The sequence below is a fragment of the Mercurialis annua genome, linkage group LG5, assembly GCF_937616625.2.
Source record: "Mercurialis annua linkage group LG5, ddMerAnnu1.2, whole genome shotgun sequence".
Classification (NCBI taxonomy): domain Eukaryota; kingdom Viridiplantae; phylum Streptophyta; class Magnoliopsida; order Malpighiales; family Euphorbiaceae; genus Mercurialis; species Mercurialis annua.
The window spans coordinates 14,961,491-14,978,800 of record NC_065574.1 but is presented as its reverse complement, the minus strand read 5'-3'; the positions used below and the strand labels follow the sequence as shown (position 1 = coordinate 14,978,800).

Below are 17,310 nucleotides of genomic sequence, written 5' to 3'. Positions count from 1 at the left end.
ACAACCAAATTTATTAGTTTTCGTTTAGCCCATGCTGGAAAACATGTCTAGTTCCGCCACTGATAATTAACAACATAGAATTGACTGTATCTATTCAGCTTTTTATTGACTGAAGTTAACCTTTTATTAGATCGAGGAGTTTATATGTCCCTTTTTAAAAATATCAAGCATTTTTTGGTATATTTTTAGCTATTAGGGGCATATTTGCACCTCACTATAAACATTAAGGGCAAATATGCCCCTTTTCTCAAAAAGACAATCATATCTTCTAGTATAATAAAACTGTATTCTTAAAGTCTGAAAGCGTGTATAGAGTCAATTTGTTCATTTAATTCGCAGTTGCTGGAGTTCAAAGCTTTGTTGCACTATTAGAACACAACCGTTGACTTGGAAGTCAATAAAGGCATTTTATTATCAAACATCTCATAATTCATGCCATCTTTAATACATACCCACATGTTAAACAAGAACAAATCTGACCAGAAAACCTATATAAAATCGAAAATATTATATACCAGAATTTTTTATAATCTATTTATTTCAGTTTTTGAACTTCTAGAAATTATAACAAACAAACTTTTCTGAAAATTATAAAACTATCTTACCCAATTTATAATTTTATTGATACATTAGCAAAACAATAGTAATAATAACAATGTATGTAAATGATACATTCATCTATTTAAACTCAAAATGACAAACCATATTTAGAAATTAAAAATTTATTTTTAATTTGTCTAGCAATTCGGTAAACCAGAAATGATAAATCCGCTAATTTAGTACACTTTCAAAAATTTAAACACCAACTTAAAAAAAATTATGTACTTAAATAGCATATTAAAAAAAGTTAGCTATGATTTTTTTTTTTTTAAAATCCTATAAACTCTTCCATTGGAGCAAAATGGCATGTGGGTATGCCACCTTAATAATGGAACACTCATCTCACACTATCTTCTCATTTTCACATTATAGAAGATATTTATGAACTTCCAATCTCTAATCCACTATATAAATTCTGTTAGCTTTCTTTATCCATCACCACCACATACAAATCTTGAAACATGAAGACTACTACTAAAAACTACTTCAAATCACTTTGTTTTCTCTTGTTTCTCATTAATGTCTGTTTGGGTGCTGAGAATCTCAATGCTAAGTGCATAGACACAGAGAGAGAAGCACTTCTTGTCTTCAAAAAAACCCTAACTGATCCTTCAGGTAGGCTGTCTTCTTGGGAAGGTAAAGACTGCTGCAACTGGAGTGGAATCAAATGCAACAATCGAACCAGTCATGTCATCAAGCTCAACCTTAGAAATCCTTACACTGGTGGATTTGGTGATCTGTCAGCTTATGAAAACTCCTGTTTAGGTGGTAAGATCAGTCCTTCTTTAGCTAGTTTAAGCTACTTAAAGTACTTGGATTTAAGCTTGAATGATTTTAAAGGTGCTCAAATTCCTGAATTTCTTGGTGGGTTTCGTAATTTGGTTTATCTTAACCTGTCTTTCTCATCTTTCTCTGGAATTATCCCATCTCAGCTTGGAAATCTTTCGAATTTGCGCTATCTCGATCTCTTTGCAGATTCGTTTAGTGTTTCAGGATCTTCTTCGGAGCTGAGAGCAGATAATCTGCATTGGCTTTCAAGTCTTTCTTCTTTGAAATACCTGAACATGGGGTACGTTAAGCTTAATAATGTAAGCCAAGACTGGCTGCAGTATTTTAACAAGCTTTCTTCTCTTGTAGAGTTAAGATTACAATTCTGTGACCTGAAAAGTATTCCACAAACATTTCCTTCCATTGGTTTCACTTCGCTTTCGGTTCTTGATTTGTCTGATAATTCTTTCAATTCCGCAATTCCGCAATGGTTGTTCAGTCTTACAAGTCTTAAAGAGCTTTATCTTGTTTGGAACTTTTTCAGTGGTCCTGTTCCTGATGAGTTTTCAAAGCTGAAATCTCTTGAAATACTTGATTTGTCTAATAATATTGATTTTGGTGGTAAAATTTCTGGAGTTTTTGGAAGTCTTGATAAGCTTAGGATTTTAGATCTTTCTGCTAATGGTTTAACTGGGGATTTACATGAGTTCTTGGGTGGTTTTTCTGATAATAACAACTTACTCTCGCTGCGTTTAGGTTCTAATTCTTTGTCAGGGGAAGTTCCTGAATCATTAGGAGTGCTTAGAAATTTGAAAAATCTTGAACTCTCTAGTAATTCTTTCTTTGGTTCTATACCAAAATCTATCGGAAAATTGTCAGCCTTACAAAAATTGGATTTGTCTTATAACAAAATGAATGGGAGAATTCCTGAGAGTTTTGGCCAACTCTCAAACCTTGTAGATCTAAATCTGATAGAAAATTCCTGGACAGGAACTTTAGTAGAATCTCATTTGGTGAATCTGAAAAGTCTTGAAAATATCCAAATCACAACAGATTCGCCAAGATACCTGATTTTCGATGTATCGAAGAATTGGGTTCCTCCTTTCAGGCTCAAATCCATCAATCTTGAGAACTGCAGAGTAGGTCCTGCCTTTCCAATGTGGCTACAAGTCCAGAGTGAACTTACCTCTGTCCGCTTAATAAATGTCGGAATTTCGGATACGATACCAGAGGAATGGTTCTCAAAACTGTCTGCTCAAATCACTTATTTGGTTCTCTCAAATAACCAAATCAAGGGGAAATTGCCAAATCAATTAGTATCTCCCAATTTGAGATTTATTGATTTGAGTTCTAATCACTTTAATGGTCCTATACCACATTGGTCTACAAATGCAAGTACTGTTTATCTTCAGGATAACTCGTTTTCTGGACCGGTACCTGAAAACATAGGAACCCTAATGCCTGACCTTCAGATTTTACATCTTTCTTCAAATCGTCTTAGCGGTACAATTCCATCATCATTCTGCGATATAGAAAGCCTGCAAATTCTTTCACTTAAGAGCAATCACTTTTCAGGACAGCTTCCCAATTGTTGGCATCATTCGTTCATGTTTTGGGCTATTGATGTTTCAAATAACAATTTAACAGGAAAAATTCCAACTTCATTTGGTTTGTTACCTTCCCTTAGCGTTCTGCTATTGAGCAATAATCATTTTGATGGAGAGATTCCGTCTTCCTTGAGAAATTGCTCGGGACTCACGAGCATCGATCTTCGAGGCAACAAGCTATCCGGAAACTTGCCTTCATGGATAGGTGAAAGATTCCAATCCTTATTCATGTTACAGCTTCATTCAAACTTGCTAACCGGTCCGATCCCGGAACAATTATGCAATCCAGAGAATCTGCATATCTTAGACCTTTCAGAAAATAAATTTTCAGGAGCTATTCCGAAATGTATTGGCAATCTGACAAGCTTGGCTAGCAGTAATCGAAACAGTGAGCCATTCCTGCGGTTATTGATAATTGCAATGAAAGGGAGAACTGCTGAGTATAACAAAACTGTTTCAGACATATATGGAATTAACCTGTCAGGAAATAATCTGACAGGAGGAATTCCCGACGACGTAACAAAGCTGACAGGATTACGAAGCTTGAACCTGTCGAGAAATCAGCTAAGCGGAAAGATTACTGAGAAGATTGGAGAGCTTAAGAAATTGGAAATACTTGATCTGTCACAGAATCATTTTTCAGGGTCAATTCCTGAAACCTTGGCTTCTTTGAACTACCTGGTGGAGTTGAACTTATCATACAATAACCTGGAAGGCAAAATTCCTGAAGGGCTGCAGAAATTCAATGACCAGGCAGTTTTTATAGGTAATCCATCACTATGTGGAGCTCCACTTCCAAGGAAATGCCCATAAAATGAGGAAATGCAAATTCAAGAATGTGAAAAGGGAACATATAGCACAGATGAATAGGGCTTGCAAGGTACCAGTTAAGTGGCTTTGAAGCCCAATTGTATAAATAAGTGCATCAATAAAGAGATAATTACACCAAATCACCCAAAATCTGAAAACTTTATGTTAGTGACCCATTTTTTGTTTTTTTTACAGAAATCTCTCAATTTTTAAAAATAGTTCGCATGCCGACCTTTTAATATTTCACTTTTCTATATTATCCCTATGCTCTATTATTCTATTGTGTTTCTATAACACAGAATAATTTCATCCTTGCTCACGCGTTACCACACTGTCCACACTGATTATTATCCCTGCTTGCTAATGAATTACCACACTGATTATTAATTCTACTGTCCTACTTGCTCATACATTAACCTTCTCATGTATCACCTATTACCTGCTCATACATTATATTTATTTTAATTTAGTTTTTTAATCATTTTTTAATATTATTTTACTTTTAGAAATATTATAAATTATAAATAGGAGTCACTCGTCTATTATTTTTCTGTAATTTTCCCCATTATTTGCCATTTGATTTTCCTTTCTATTTCCAATTAAAATAAATTTATTTTTACATTATAAACAGTTGGACCACCGCCGGTCGACGACGGCAACTGCTAGACCAAACCAATAGTGGTTGGTGTTCACTGTAAATTAAATATGACTAAATATCAATTTAAATTAAATTTATTATAAATTTAATATTAAATTAGTCTAATTAATTTATTTATTAAAAATTTATACAATAAAAAAATAAAATATGCATATATTTATATTTTACACTCTTTATTAATACATAAGTAACACTAGTAATATATTTCACTTTTCAAATTTGAAAAATATAGTGGTTTGGTAGTTGGACCCGAGGTGGTCGTGGTTGTGATGTGGTAGTGGGGCCCGTTATAGTTTGTGTAAACTCAATATGATTTCAATATAAAATTAATATCAACTTTAAGTAAATAATTTAAAATAAATTTTATCAGACTATTTATAAATTAAAATTAACTAATTCTAATTAAATTAATGCTAGCGTAAATTAAATATAAACTATATATTGACTTAAAATAAATTAAATTAAAATAAATTTTTATAAAATTTAAAGTAACTTAATCTAATTAAATTAATTAATTAAAAACGAATACCCTGTATAAACTAAACATCAACTTAAAGTAAATTAAGTTAAAGTAATTTTTTTATTAAATTTTTTATAAATTAAATAGTAATTTAAACTAATTAAATTAATGTATTAAAAATTTACATTATTGAAAACCAGTATATAAAATGATATATAAACTAATTAAGAAATTGAAAATAAATTATTTAATTTTTTGTGGTGGTCTCTTTAAACTTAATGCATTGAAAACACATCAATCTAATGTTAATTCAATGTAAACTCAGAATAAATTATATAAAATAAATTATTAATAAACTAATTATAATTTTAAAAATAACTAATTATAATTAAATTAATTTATTAATTGTTACTAAAGTGACAAATAAATTTATAGTAAATTGAAAGTAAACTTTTTAAAATTTCCTGTAGTGGTCGGTGTAAACTAATATAAACTCAATATAAACCTAATGTAAACTCAATGTAAACGAGTGAAGGTTCAAAAACCCCCTGAGATTGGCATGAAAGATCAAATACGTCCAACCTCGCGAAAGTGAATCAAATCACCTCACAACTATGCAAAAACCTATCAAATGCCCCCTTCCCCACTCTCACCTTAGAGAGTGAACGCACTCTACGGTTTTAGATTGCTTTTGGTGGTTCTAGATGGTTAAAAACTTAAAATAATCCTTAGCATTTATTTCAATCACAAAATTGACACTTAATATATTTTTATAACCACTATATTTTAATACTTTAAAAATCAAATTAATTTTAAAATAAAAACTAAAGGATCTGTTTATACTTTTTTCAACTATCATTAATATTAGAAACCCTAAACTTCATAACTTCTTCTTCTCCAATCAGCCACCTGTCTCCCGCCGCCGCCGCTATCCCGCCTCCATCGCTCTCACTGTTCACCTCAGCAGACCCTTCTGGGTCTGCCTCAGAGACGGCAGACCCATCTAGGTTCAAACCCACTCTCGTGGTGCTCTAAAACCTAGGTTTTCAATCCTATTAGTCAATCTAATCAACCACCTCTCGGTGCATTAATCACACTCTAAACATGATTAGGGTAGCTAATCCTAAGCAAGCAATAAGCAATAAGAGTGAAACATGAGTAAACAACACCATGAACCAACCAATCACACAACCCTAAACTATCATACCAACCCCCCAATAAGGGGCTTAGCCACACATGGCTATCTCAACACAAGCAATAGATAAATAGCTAGACATTAAAGGGTAAAGAAAAGTTACCTTAATTGAAATTGAAGAACAATGAACCATAAGATAATGAAGAGTAATCAATAACTTTCATCTAAATAAGAGCTTGTTCTTACAATTAATAAAAGCTTCAAAAGCACCAACAATGGTGGAAACTATGGAGGCACAAAACCCTAAACTATTCTACTCCTATAAAGTATCCATGTACAAGTTGTGTCTAGTCAAAAGGGAAAGTAGTCCCAAGTCTTGTATCTTGTGTTTGAAGCCTAAAAAAACCTATATTTTTGCCTTGTCTCGATCCAAGACACCAACTAAAGCCAATGTGTCTCGGATCGGGACATTATAATATGCCTCCCCTCTTCTTGTGTCTCGGATCGAGACAACTAACTTAAGTTAGTGTCTCGGATCGAGACACCCTTTCCGCTGCACGACCACGAACTTCAAAACTTCATAACTCAGTGTAGAAACGTCCAAATGAGTTGGTTCTTGAACCCCTGGAAAGCTTAGGATGTCTACTTTATTTCTTATGAGAACACAAACTCGTTAGAAGCCTCTAACCGATCCAAAATCGTCAAAAGATGCAGCGGGGTCAGATTCTCAAATGCGATTTCAGCCTCTCTTTGCTTCAAGACTTAGCCCTTTCTCCGAATCGTCGATTCTTCCCTCTTTTTATTCCAAAACACTCCGCAATGCTCCAATATCCCTGAAACACTCGCACGTGCTATAAGGGATACAAAATACTAGAAAAGTACGGTGAAACATAGCAAAAGCATGCGGAAAACAACTCAATACATAGAAGTATTTTACTCCTATCAATTGTTCATGGTGGTTTGTGTAAATTTAATGTAAAAAAATTAATAGTAAATTTTAAAGATTGTTCACGGTAATTTATTAAAAAGTTACACTATTAAAAAAATTATAAAGTGACGGATAAGCTAATAGTAAATTGAAAGTAAATTTTTAAAGTTTTTCGGAATAAACTTAATATAAACTCCATATGAACCTAATGTAAACTCAATATCAACTCATTGTAAACTTAATATTAACTCAATGTGAACTTAATATTAACTCAATGTGAACTTAATATTAACTCAATGTAAACTAATCTAAAATTAATTCTTTGTAAAATGGTTATAAATCTAAAATTAACTTACTCCAATTTATTAAAAAAATTAAAAAATTAAAAATAAATTTATAAAGTGATAAATAAACTAATAGTAAATTAAAAAAAAATTACAATTTTCAATATAAACGTAATGTAAATTCAATATAAACTTAAAATAACTAATATATGAATCCACTAACTTTAATTTCTTAAAGATAAAAGGGACATTAGAATATACATTAGATTTTGATGTCTGCCTCATAAACTCTGTTAGATGCTCACTCTCTATATACAAGAAATTGTCGATAAATAATTTTATTTAATTTTTCATATCAGTTGCCAAGAGAAATAGAACACGAGTTAGCTTCTATGAATCGGATTGAATTCAATCATCTTTTATTTGACTAGAACTACTCCAAGAAAGTTAAATTATTTATTAACAATAAAATTACTAATAATTGGAATCATATTTCACTGCTAGCACCAAAAGCTCAAATTATTTAAAAAGAATAATCAAAATTTTTTTTTTTGGTCAATCAACCAAAAGGCAGCAACTCTTTATTGCTAAAGGGGAGATACACCCAAAAACACAGCAAAACAAAAGCCAAAAAGCTGAAACAAACTACAACCCAGCTGGGCAAAACAGAGAAAGAGAACTGCCTAAACAACAGGCTAAGAACCAAACAAAACAACCCAGAAGGGCTAAACAGAAATCAAACTAGCTGCTGGCTAGGCACAAACAAAAACTACTGAAACACCAGAAGGATAACATCAACTCCTCCTCAAGTTCACAGCCATTCTAATCTCATTCTAGACAAGCTCCACAGGCAGAAGGGTCTAATTGAAAATGATTTTATTCCTTGCTTTCCATATAAAGTATATAGCAGTAGAGAACATAATCTTCCTGGTTCTAGACATACCAGATCTCCTACCTGTTCTTCTGATGAAATAACTGACTTCTCTGTTCCAAGAAGTAATGCCTCTATTAATGCCCAACTCTTCAAGAGCTTTCTTCCAAATAACCTGAGAATAACTGCAGGAGAAGAACAAATGGTCCACTGTCTCAACATTACTATTACAAAGGCTGCATATCTCAGAATCAATAATCTTCCACTTGAACAGCTTGTCTTTAGTGAGCAATCTCTTCTTCATACAGAGCCACACAATGAAAGAATATCTTGGAACATATCCTTTGAACCACACCAGGTTGTACCATGTAACTCTAGGAGGCTTTAAAACTAACTCAGAATAAAGGCTTTTAATGGAAAAGACTTTACTCTTGTCATCCCTCCAACTCACTCTATCCTGCACATCACAACTAACTTTGAAGTTCTTTATGACGTAATCCCACGCATTCTGAGTTTCTTCATCAATAGGGTCTGGAAGTCTCCAGTTTCCATTCCTCCAAAGCCTGCTCACTTTAGCATCTTTCTGAACTTTTGTATCTTTTATATTCACCTCAGGGAATCTCTCAGTTAAAGACTTCCCATCTGGCCAAGGGTCAAACCAGAAGGAGAATATATTCCCATTGCCCTGCTTATATTCAAAGAAAGATTTAACCTTATCCCTTATCTTCAGCAGGTTATTCCAAGACCAGGAACAATCAGCAGGTTTGCAAATGCCCAAAAAGCTCATCCTCTTTAATTTATTATCAATAACCCACTTGGCCCAAAGAGTAGGCTTAAGGGTGACAACACTCCAAATATGCTTAGTAACAGCTGCTATATTCCAAATAAGAATATTTTTTATGCCCAAACCACCACACTTTTTATCACAACAGACAGTTGTCCATCTAACAAGGTTTTTGCTTTTGCTAGGATCATTGCCATTCCATAAGAACCTCCTATAAGAACTCTCAACACCAGCTATAACACTTTTTGGGAGAATGAAAATGGTGCACCAGTAAATATGCATGCTCATAAGCACTGCACTAATAAGTTGAAGTCTTCCTGCATAGGACAGACAATTGGCAGCCCAAGTAGAAATTCTCTGAGTGATTCTACTAACAAGGTCATTACAATGACTGCTAGATAATCTGGAAGTAATGAGGGGCAAACCTAAATACTTAACAGGTAACTCACCCTACTGAAACCCCATAATAGAGAGTATTTCAGTTCTAACACTATTATTGACACCATCAAAGTATATAGAACTTTTGTTAAGATTGGGGAAGAGACCAGAATTTTTAGAGAAGTCAGAAAGGGTTTTTTTTTAAAAATATTAATGGACTTACAGTCACCATTGGAAAACATAAAAAGATCATCAGCAAAAGCTAGATGACTAATTCTAAGATTCTTACAACCCTTATGATATATAAACTCAGACTCAGGCCCAGTTTTGGACTTAATGAATCTAGACAGGAATTCCATACAGAGGACAAACAGTAAAGGGGATATAGGGTCCCCTTGTCTAAGCCCTCTTCCCCCTGCAAAATAACCCACTTCTTCACCATTGATTAAGATAGTGAACATGGCAGTTCTCACACATTTCATAACCAGGGCAATAAATCTACTAGGGAATCTAAAGCCTATTAAGACATCTTCTATGAAATCCCAAGCTAAAGAATCATAGGACTTTTGAATATCAACTTTTATAGAGCAAGAGTTACCCTTCCCCCTATGGTAATTTTTGACAATCTCATGAGCTAATAAGACATTATCAGCAATATTTCTACCAGCAACAAAGGCAGATTCGCTATCACTAACAATGACACCCAGAACACTGCTAAGTCTACTAGACAGAATCTTAGAGATTACTTTGTAAATAACATTACAGCAAGAAATAGGTCTATAGTCATTCACACAAGAGGGACTAACTACTTTAGGGATTAGCACTATAGAGGTAGAGTTGACCTGAATTAGCAGCTTGCCAGATTGGAAGAATTCCATAACAGCACTGCAGACATCATTCCCCATAGTGTTCCAGCTTTTCGTGAAAAAGGCACTAGAGAAACCATCTGGGCCAGGGGCCTTGTCATCCTTAATAGAAAACATAGCTTTCTTGACAGCATCTTTAGTAACAGCCATTTCCAGGGTACTCCTATCATTTGTATTCAGAACATACCCATAACTGAAGATGTTATAGTCCACACTCTCTCTATCAGGAGTATGTGTGCCAATGAAATTCTTATAGTGGTTTAAGAATTCATCTTTGATTTTCTCAGGCTCTGTAATAGTACCACCAGCTGTGTTTAGAGTGATAATCCTCTTTCTAGCTTGTCTCTGGCTAATACTTCTGTGGAAGAATTTAGTGTTAAGGTCTCCTAACTTAATCCACAACATTCTGGATTTTTGTCTTTTAATACTCTCCTCCCACCTAAGAAGCTTGTACAAATGGGCAGAATAAGCTTTGTCCTCATCTTGCAAGTCACAATTAAAAGGATTATTGACCAAATCCTTTTTTAAAGTTTCAATCTCTTCCCTGGTGCTGTCAATCTTCTGACCTAAATTACTGAAAGAAGATCTATTCATGTTCCTCAAATCACACTTCAAGACTTTGAGCTTTTGATAAAGCGTGTACATATTACAGCCTCTGAATTGTCTAATCCAAGCATTCTTGACTATATTATTAAAGTCCTCATGCTCACACCAAATATTGAAAAATCTGAAGGGAGATCCTCTATTGGCTATACTGCTCTTCATGGACACAATAATTGGGGAGTGATCTGAGATCCCATAACCCCTGAACTCACAGAAAGACTCATTCCAAACTTCCAACCAAATGTCATTCACAAAACACCAATCAAGCTTCCTCCAAATTCTGCTATCCCCATATTGGTTATTGGTCCAGGTGTACTTTAAACCAATATACTTGAGCTCCACCAGATTAACATCTGCTACCCAATCTTTAAACTCTTGGCCAGCTATCTCATCAATCTCATTGCCCCCTATTCTGTCAGAATTACTCAAAACAACATTAAAATCACCCAAGACTATCCAACTACCATCCACACTCTGATGAATGGACTGCATACTATTCCACAGGTCTGCCCTCTCAAGAGCAATATAAGACCCATACACAACTGAACAACAGACATACTTTAAATCCATAAACAACCTACAGTGAATAAATTGTTTATGAATTGTAATAGAATCTATATTAACCAAATCCTTCTTGTAGATAATCCAAATTCTTCCCATACTAGAGCACTAATAATTATGAACTATCTCCCAACCAGGCAATTTATTACAAATACTATTCCAGACTTTATCAAACTGACCAGCATCAACTCTAGTTTCAGTAATACCAAAACAACACAACTTACTTTTATTTATCATATGAAATAACTCAGACTGCTTTAGAGAGCTGTTAACTCCTCTCATATTCCACACACCAATCATCTATCAATGTCTAACATTCTGGAGTTCAGCCTAGCCTTCCTCCCATCTCCAACGGAACCAAACTTCAAATTACCACTAACCTTATTCATAATAGAGTCATCTTCCACAACTGATAGCTCAGCTAGAGCTTTGAACAAATTCTCTTTGTTCAGTTCACCACCCTCCTTCTTCTTGGCTATGGGAGTTAAACTTCCCTCTGGTTTATGATGTTGACCAACAAGATCATTCTTCTTCTCTATTTGAGCCATAACGATTTGAGACACAATAGAGTCAGTAGCCTTAGGAGCTTCAACACTCTCATCAATCCTTTTCACCTCCACCACTTTCTTCATATTCTGATTACTCCTACAATTCTTCAAGGAATGTCCCATTCTGTTACATTTCTCACAGAATAAAGGCCTCTATTCATACACAATTTTATGACTGAAAATCTTTCCATTTTCATCATGTAACTCAACAGCTTCAGGGAATATACCAGCAACTTCCATTTCCACCAACACTCTTGCAAAATTAAACTTAACTTTGCTAATAGTGCACTGGTCACTATATAGAGGATTACCACAAATGGAACCTATCTTACTAACAATATCCGGTGTCCAAAATTCCCAAGGGAGCCCTGGTAATTGAATCCACACCGGTACTGAGCTTATGGCATTAGGATCCATTGACATTCTAGGGTGCCACTTCTTTAACATCATCGGTTTCTAATCAAAAGTATAGGGACCATCGCCGAGAACCTTGTTACAATCTTCCTCAGACCCAAATTCAAACATAAACATTGAGGCATTCACTCTAATCACATTTTTCAAACCATACTTCAACCATCTATTTCTAACATACGAATTGATTCTCTCGAATTTAGGATACATACCATAGACACAGCCAATGATAGCATGCTTCCACCGATCCTCCTCCTTCTTGACATCATTAGAATTAAAACTTACAAAACGAACTCCATCTTTGACAGAGGGAGGCACAAATTTTAGCTCACTTGCTTCAGATCTGCCCCTATTATTAGAGAAAAGGTCATTCCACTTCTTGGGAGCTTTATCTTCTACAACCTTGGGTATCTCATTAACTTGAATCTCATTATCTTCCATCGCCTGATTAGGGATTTCATTATTTGCCTCTACCACCTCACTAGCTTCAGCAATGTTAGGAACCACCACGTCTTGTGAAATGGGTTCAGTAAGAGTAATCAGATTATCATTTCTCATAGGAACAGAATGATTTGCAGTCACCGGAGTAGTAGATCTAGTGGATTTAACCGTTTTCTTCTTCGCCATAAGCACCAGCGTACGTTAGCAGACTAACTTGCGCTGCGAGGAGGAAAGAGAAAATAATAATCAAAACTTTGAATGGCTATCTCTGTTCATTCAAATTAAAATGAAGAAGGAAGTCTATTCCAAGCAAAGCAAAAACTACATAGCTTAATTTTTAGACCTAGTACAGTTCCAATTCTCATTTAGAAGACCCTTTTCCATTTTTTCCCGATTATAAAATGTAATGAGAAAAGACAAGAAGGCAACAAAGTCAAATCTAACAATCAAACCAATATATTATGAAATACTCAAAAGCTTATGAGAGAAATTATTAATTCTTCATTTACGAATCTAAACAAAACTATTTACAAATTGACGGGTCAATCTTTTTTTCTGTTTTCGTTAAGTAGGGGGTATTCTAAAAAAAATTAAGAAGGGGGCATAAATAACCTTCAATTTAACAGATGACACTTAAATCTATTGCTGAATTGAAGTCATCAATCAGATCATTAAAAAGGAGGGAAGAAGAAACAAAATTTGTATCACTGTTGGAGCTTTAATGGCAGAAGTATGGGAGGCTGAAGATGAAGTAAATTTTGTTTGTTTGTTTGGAAAGAAACTTATATGATTTTGTGCTACAAGGACATGATTACCCAATTTATTTTACTTTTAAGTTTGTTCTGTGTTATTGAGGGAATTGTGAAAATGTTTCTATTTAATTGAGAGATTTTTGCCAAAAAAATAAAATTGAGGTAAAAATATTAGATAAGAACACTTTTGAGGGATTTATGTAGATTATCCATTTGTTTGTACCAAAATTAAAAATATGGCCAAAAGGCCATAAAGCCCATGTACTTCTCAAAAGATAGAAAAAAAACTACTGTGATTAATTGGACAGAGGTTGACTCCAGAAGTTGATTTCAGAGGTTGACTCCAGAGGTTGACTCCACTTAATTTCAGAAGTTGATTTCAGAGGTTGACTCCACTTAAATTCAAAAGTTGATGTGACTCTAGAGGTTGATTCTAGAGATTGACTTTAAAAGTTGATGTCAGAGGTTGATTCCAGAGATTGGCTTAATTGACTGAAGTTAATTCCCAGAAGTTGACTCTAGAAGTTTAATTTCAGAAGTTTGACTCTAGAAGTTAATTTCCAGAAGTTAATTCCAGATGTTGACTCCACTTAATTTTCAAAGGTTAATTTCAGAGGTTGACTCCAGAGGTTGACGAGTAATTCCTCAAGAGATTCAGAAGGCCAAGTCCATTTTCAGAAGGATAAGCCCATGTTTAAAGTGGCCATTAAATTATGTTTTAAATGGCGCATAAGCCCAAGAAAGTTATTTTCCGAAGAATAGAAGTTAAAAAGCACGTGCAGAAGCAACAGAGACACGATTCGCAGTTTTTGAAGGTGGGGAAGAACGTGTGCAGTTGAAAGATGAAGCGACAGTTTTCAAATGACAAAGGCTATAAATAAGAGAAGAGCAGCCAATTTGAAACCCCCGATCAATCATCCAAAAATCCGGCCCAAAAGGCACAAAACACTCACTCTCTGCAATTTCAATTTTCTTTAATCAGTAAATAATTTTATGATTGAATTACTGTTTTCTCTACTCAAACACCCGTACTTTCATTTTATTCAATTAGTAAACATATTTATAGTTGAATTTCGATATTTTAGCATTGCTTTTTGGAGTACTTGTTATAAGGTTAACCAAGCGCCAATTGCTTATTTAAGATGTCAAGTTTACAATTGGAATCCGTTCCTGGCACGCCCGCATTCACACACATTTGTTGTTACGGTTTTCATTACAAACGCAAAACGCCGCTAACACCATCAATAAATATATAATCCGTTTGATGATAATACAGACATTAAATAATTCATTTGAAAATTTTATATAAATTGCCTAATTTTTGAAAAACACATATATTAATTTTCCGTCAAATTTGTTTTTCAATTTAGAAAATGTCATACTTAATTACTTAATTTTCTTTTTTGTTTAAAATAAATCTCTTTAAACTGTTATATAAATTAAATTAAAGGGTTTCATTCATATCCCTACAATGATTCGAATTCAAAATTTATTGATTTCAGATTGTTAGGGCACTCTTACCACTTCATTCTTCAAACTCTTGATTATGCAAAACAGCAGGTTGAAACTAGATTTTTTTTTGAAGTAATTGAAACTGGAAAATTTAAATGAACATAGAAAAATATTCAATCTATAAGTCTATAGAACTTGAGGGCTTGGCCTGATGGCAAAGCCACTCATTGTATATAGAGAGATAAGGGGTTCGACCTGTCTTGTTCAAGCAGTTGTTTCGCCTGTTTGAAAATGGTTAAAAAATGATTTTTTTTTTGCCAAAGATAATAATATATAAAATATATAAGGCCTAATGCCTCAAACCCCCCTACCTTTTAGCCCCTTTTCAATCCTACCCTGACGTTAAAAATTGGTCAATTTTACTATTTCGCATTTCTGTGTTTCAGTTGTACCCTGAAATATTAAATGTATGTTTTTTTCGTTTGCAAAAAATTAAAAAACGTTCTCCATGTCTAGCATATACTAATTGTATATGTTAAAAATTTATTTAGATTTAGTTAAATTAATTAAGAATTTAAATTAGTTTTAATTTGATTATGATTTTTAGTTAGTTTTTGAAAATAAAAGACTTATTTGTACTTTTTTGAATGGAAATAAATTTAATTTTATCTTTAAATTTAGTTAATTAAATGATTTCATCATTGAAATAAAAAAAATGTGAAAAAATAAAAATTAGGGTAAAATTGAAACAGAAAAATACGAAATAGGATAAAATTGACCGGTTTTCAACGTCAGGATATAATTGAAAAGTGGCTAAATGGTCGGGGTTTTTTGAGGTCAACCATTTGAAAAAAGACCTTCGCTCGAGCAACTGCATTCCCAATCTTTACCCAGGTTGTGTCAAAAAAATAAGAGTTTGGAGCATTAAACAGCTTGTATCCCGGAGATATTCGTGTTACTTCATCTGCACTGGTTTGTACACGAATGCGTGAATTATACCGGCAGCGGATCACGAAATTTTGGTGATTAGGCCATTATATAAATATATAGAAGAATAATCATCCCATGAAGGAAATGAGCCATTCTTTAAAAAAAATAGCATGTGGACTTTGTAGCTATTATATGAGCCATCCAAATACACATTCATTTAACAAATTAAAATAAACTAAAGTTTAAATAATCTGTTAAACAAACGGTAGAAAGATAAAATAAGCTGACAATATAAAATATGAAAAACACACTTACCATTAGTAAAAATAACATAACAATAGAAGTACCTTATGAGTTTATTGCAACATATAGTAGCATAGATTGAGGAACTATCCAGATAAAAATTTTCAACAAAGCATACGTGTACATTTAATTTAAAAAAATAGAGTAACAATTTAGTGTAATCATACCTGATGCTGGAGGAGTCTTTCCGAATTATCTACCGAGGATAGGAGTTAGAGGGGCCGCGCACTTGAGAGGTCCCTCTTATAATATAGATTTTATTAAAAACGTAAATAATAATTAATTAGTTATTTTGATTAACTTAATGCATTTTTACACATTCTTTTCTTTTTAAAAATTATAAAAATAAAAAAAACCCTTATCTGCTTCCTAAAATTATTATATCCGGTAAGCAAAGCATGTAATTAGAGATATTATAAATCCAACCATTGATTTTTATTCAAATTTATGCAAGAAGGTCTTGTGGTAGATTGATCCTGGACGGGGCAAATATTTTCGTTCCGCTGATTTTCTATCAGCCCGCTTAGGAGGTAATCCCTCTTGGGCCTGGCGTGGATTATTGGTTGGCCGAGATGCACTTGTTTTGGGGCTCCGATGGAGGGTAGGAACAGGGGAAAACATCTCTATTCGAAATGACCCATGGCTCTCATCAGACTTCCCATTTAAACCAAGTATCACACAAAATGCTCCAATTGAAATCCACCAAGTGTCTGATTTGTTATTGTTGGATTGTGGTAAATGGAATGTGAAGCTAGTTAAACAAGTTGTTGCTGATCCAGATTATCATCAAGTTCTGTCAATGCCAGTTACTAAAAGTTTTTTGAAAGATAAACAAATTTGGCATTACACCCGAAATGGTATTTTCTCAGTAAAATCATGTTATCATGTGATTTATGATACATGTTTGGACATGGAGGTATGACACACAAATAACACAGGCTCAGGTGTCAATAACTCTCCGAATTGGAAGATGGTATGGACATTGAAGTGTCCACCGAAATTAAAGCATTTTTTATGGAGAGCTCTATCAAACTGTCTTGCTGTAAACGTGAATTTGAAGCATCGTATGACCTATGTGAATCCTATGTGCCCTGTTTGTCTCCTAGATGATGAAACCATGATACACCTGTTTACAGATTGTCCTAAATCTAAACAGGCAT

At 33.8% G+C, this 17,310-nt stretch overlaps 1 protein-coding gene across 1 annotated transcript; it reads left to right on the top strand.

Moving 5' to 3' along the window:
• Positions 1-958: 958 nt before the first annotated feature.
• LOC126682885 (receptor-like protein EIX1) lies at positions 959-3,925 on the top strand. The gene has a single exon (XM_050378653.2). It carries the CDS (start codon positions 1,062-1,064, stop codon positions 3,786-3,788), a length of 2,727 nt encoding a protein of 908 aa, XP_050234610.1. The 5' UTR covers positions 959-1,061; the 3' UTR covers positions 3,789-3,925.
• Positions 3,926-17,310: the final 13,385 nt, after the last annotated feature.

Excerpts from the sequence above, each read along its gene's own strand:
- LOC126682885 (XM_050378653.2), top strand. The coding sequence starts at position 1,062 with ATGAAGACTACTACTAAAAACTACTTCAAATCACTTTGTTTTCTCTTG.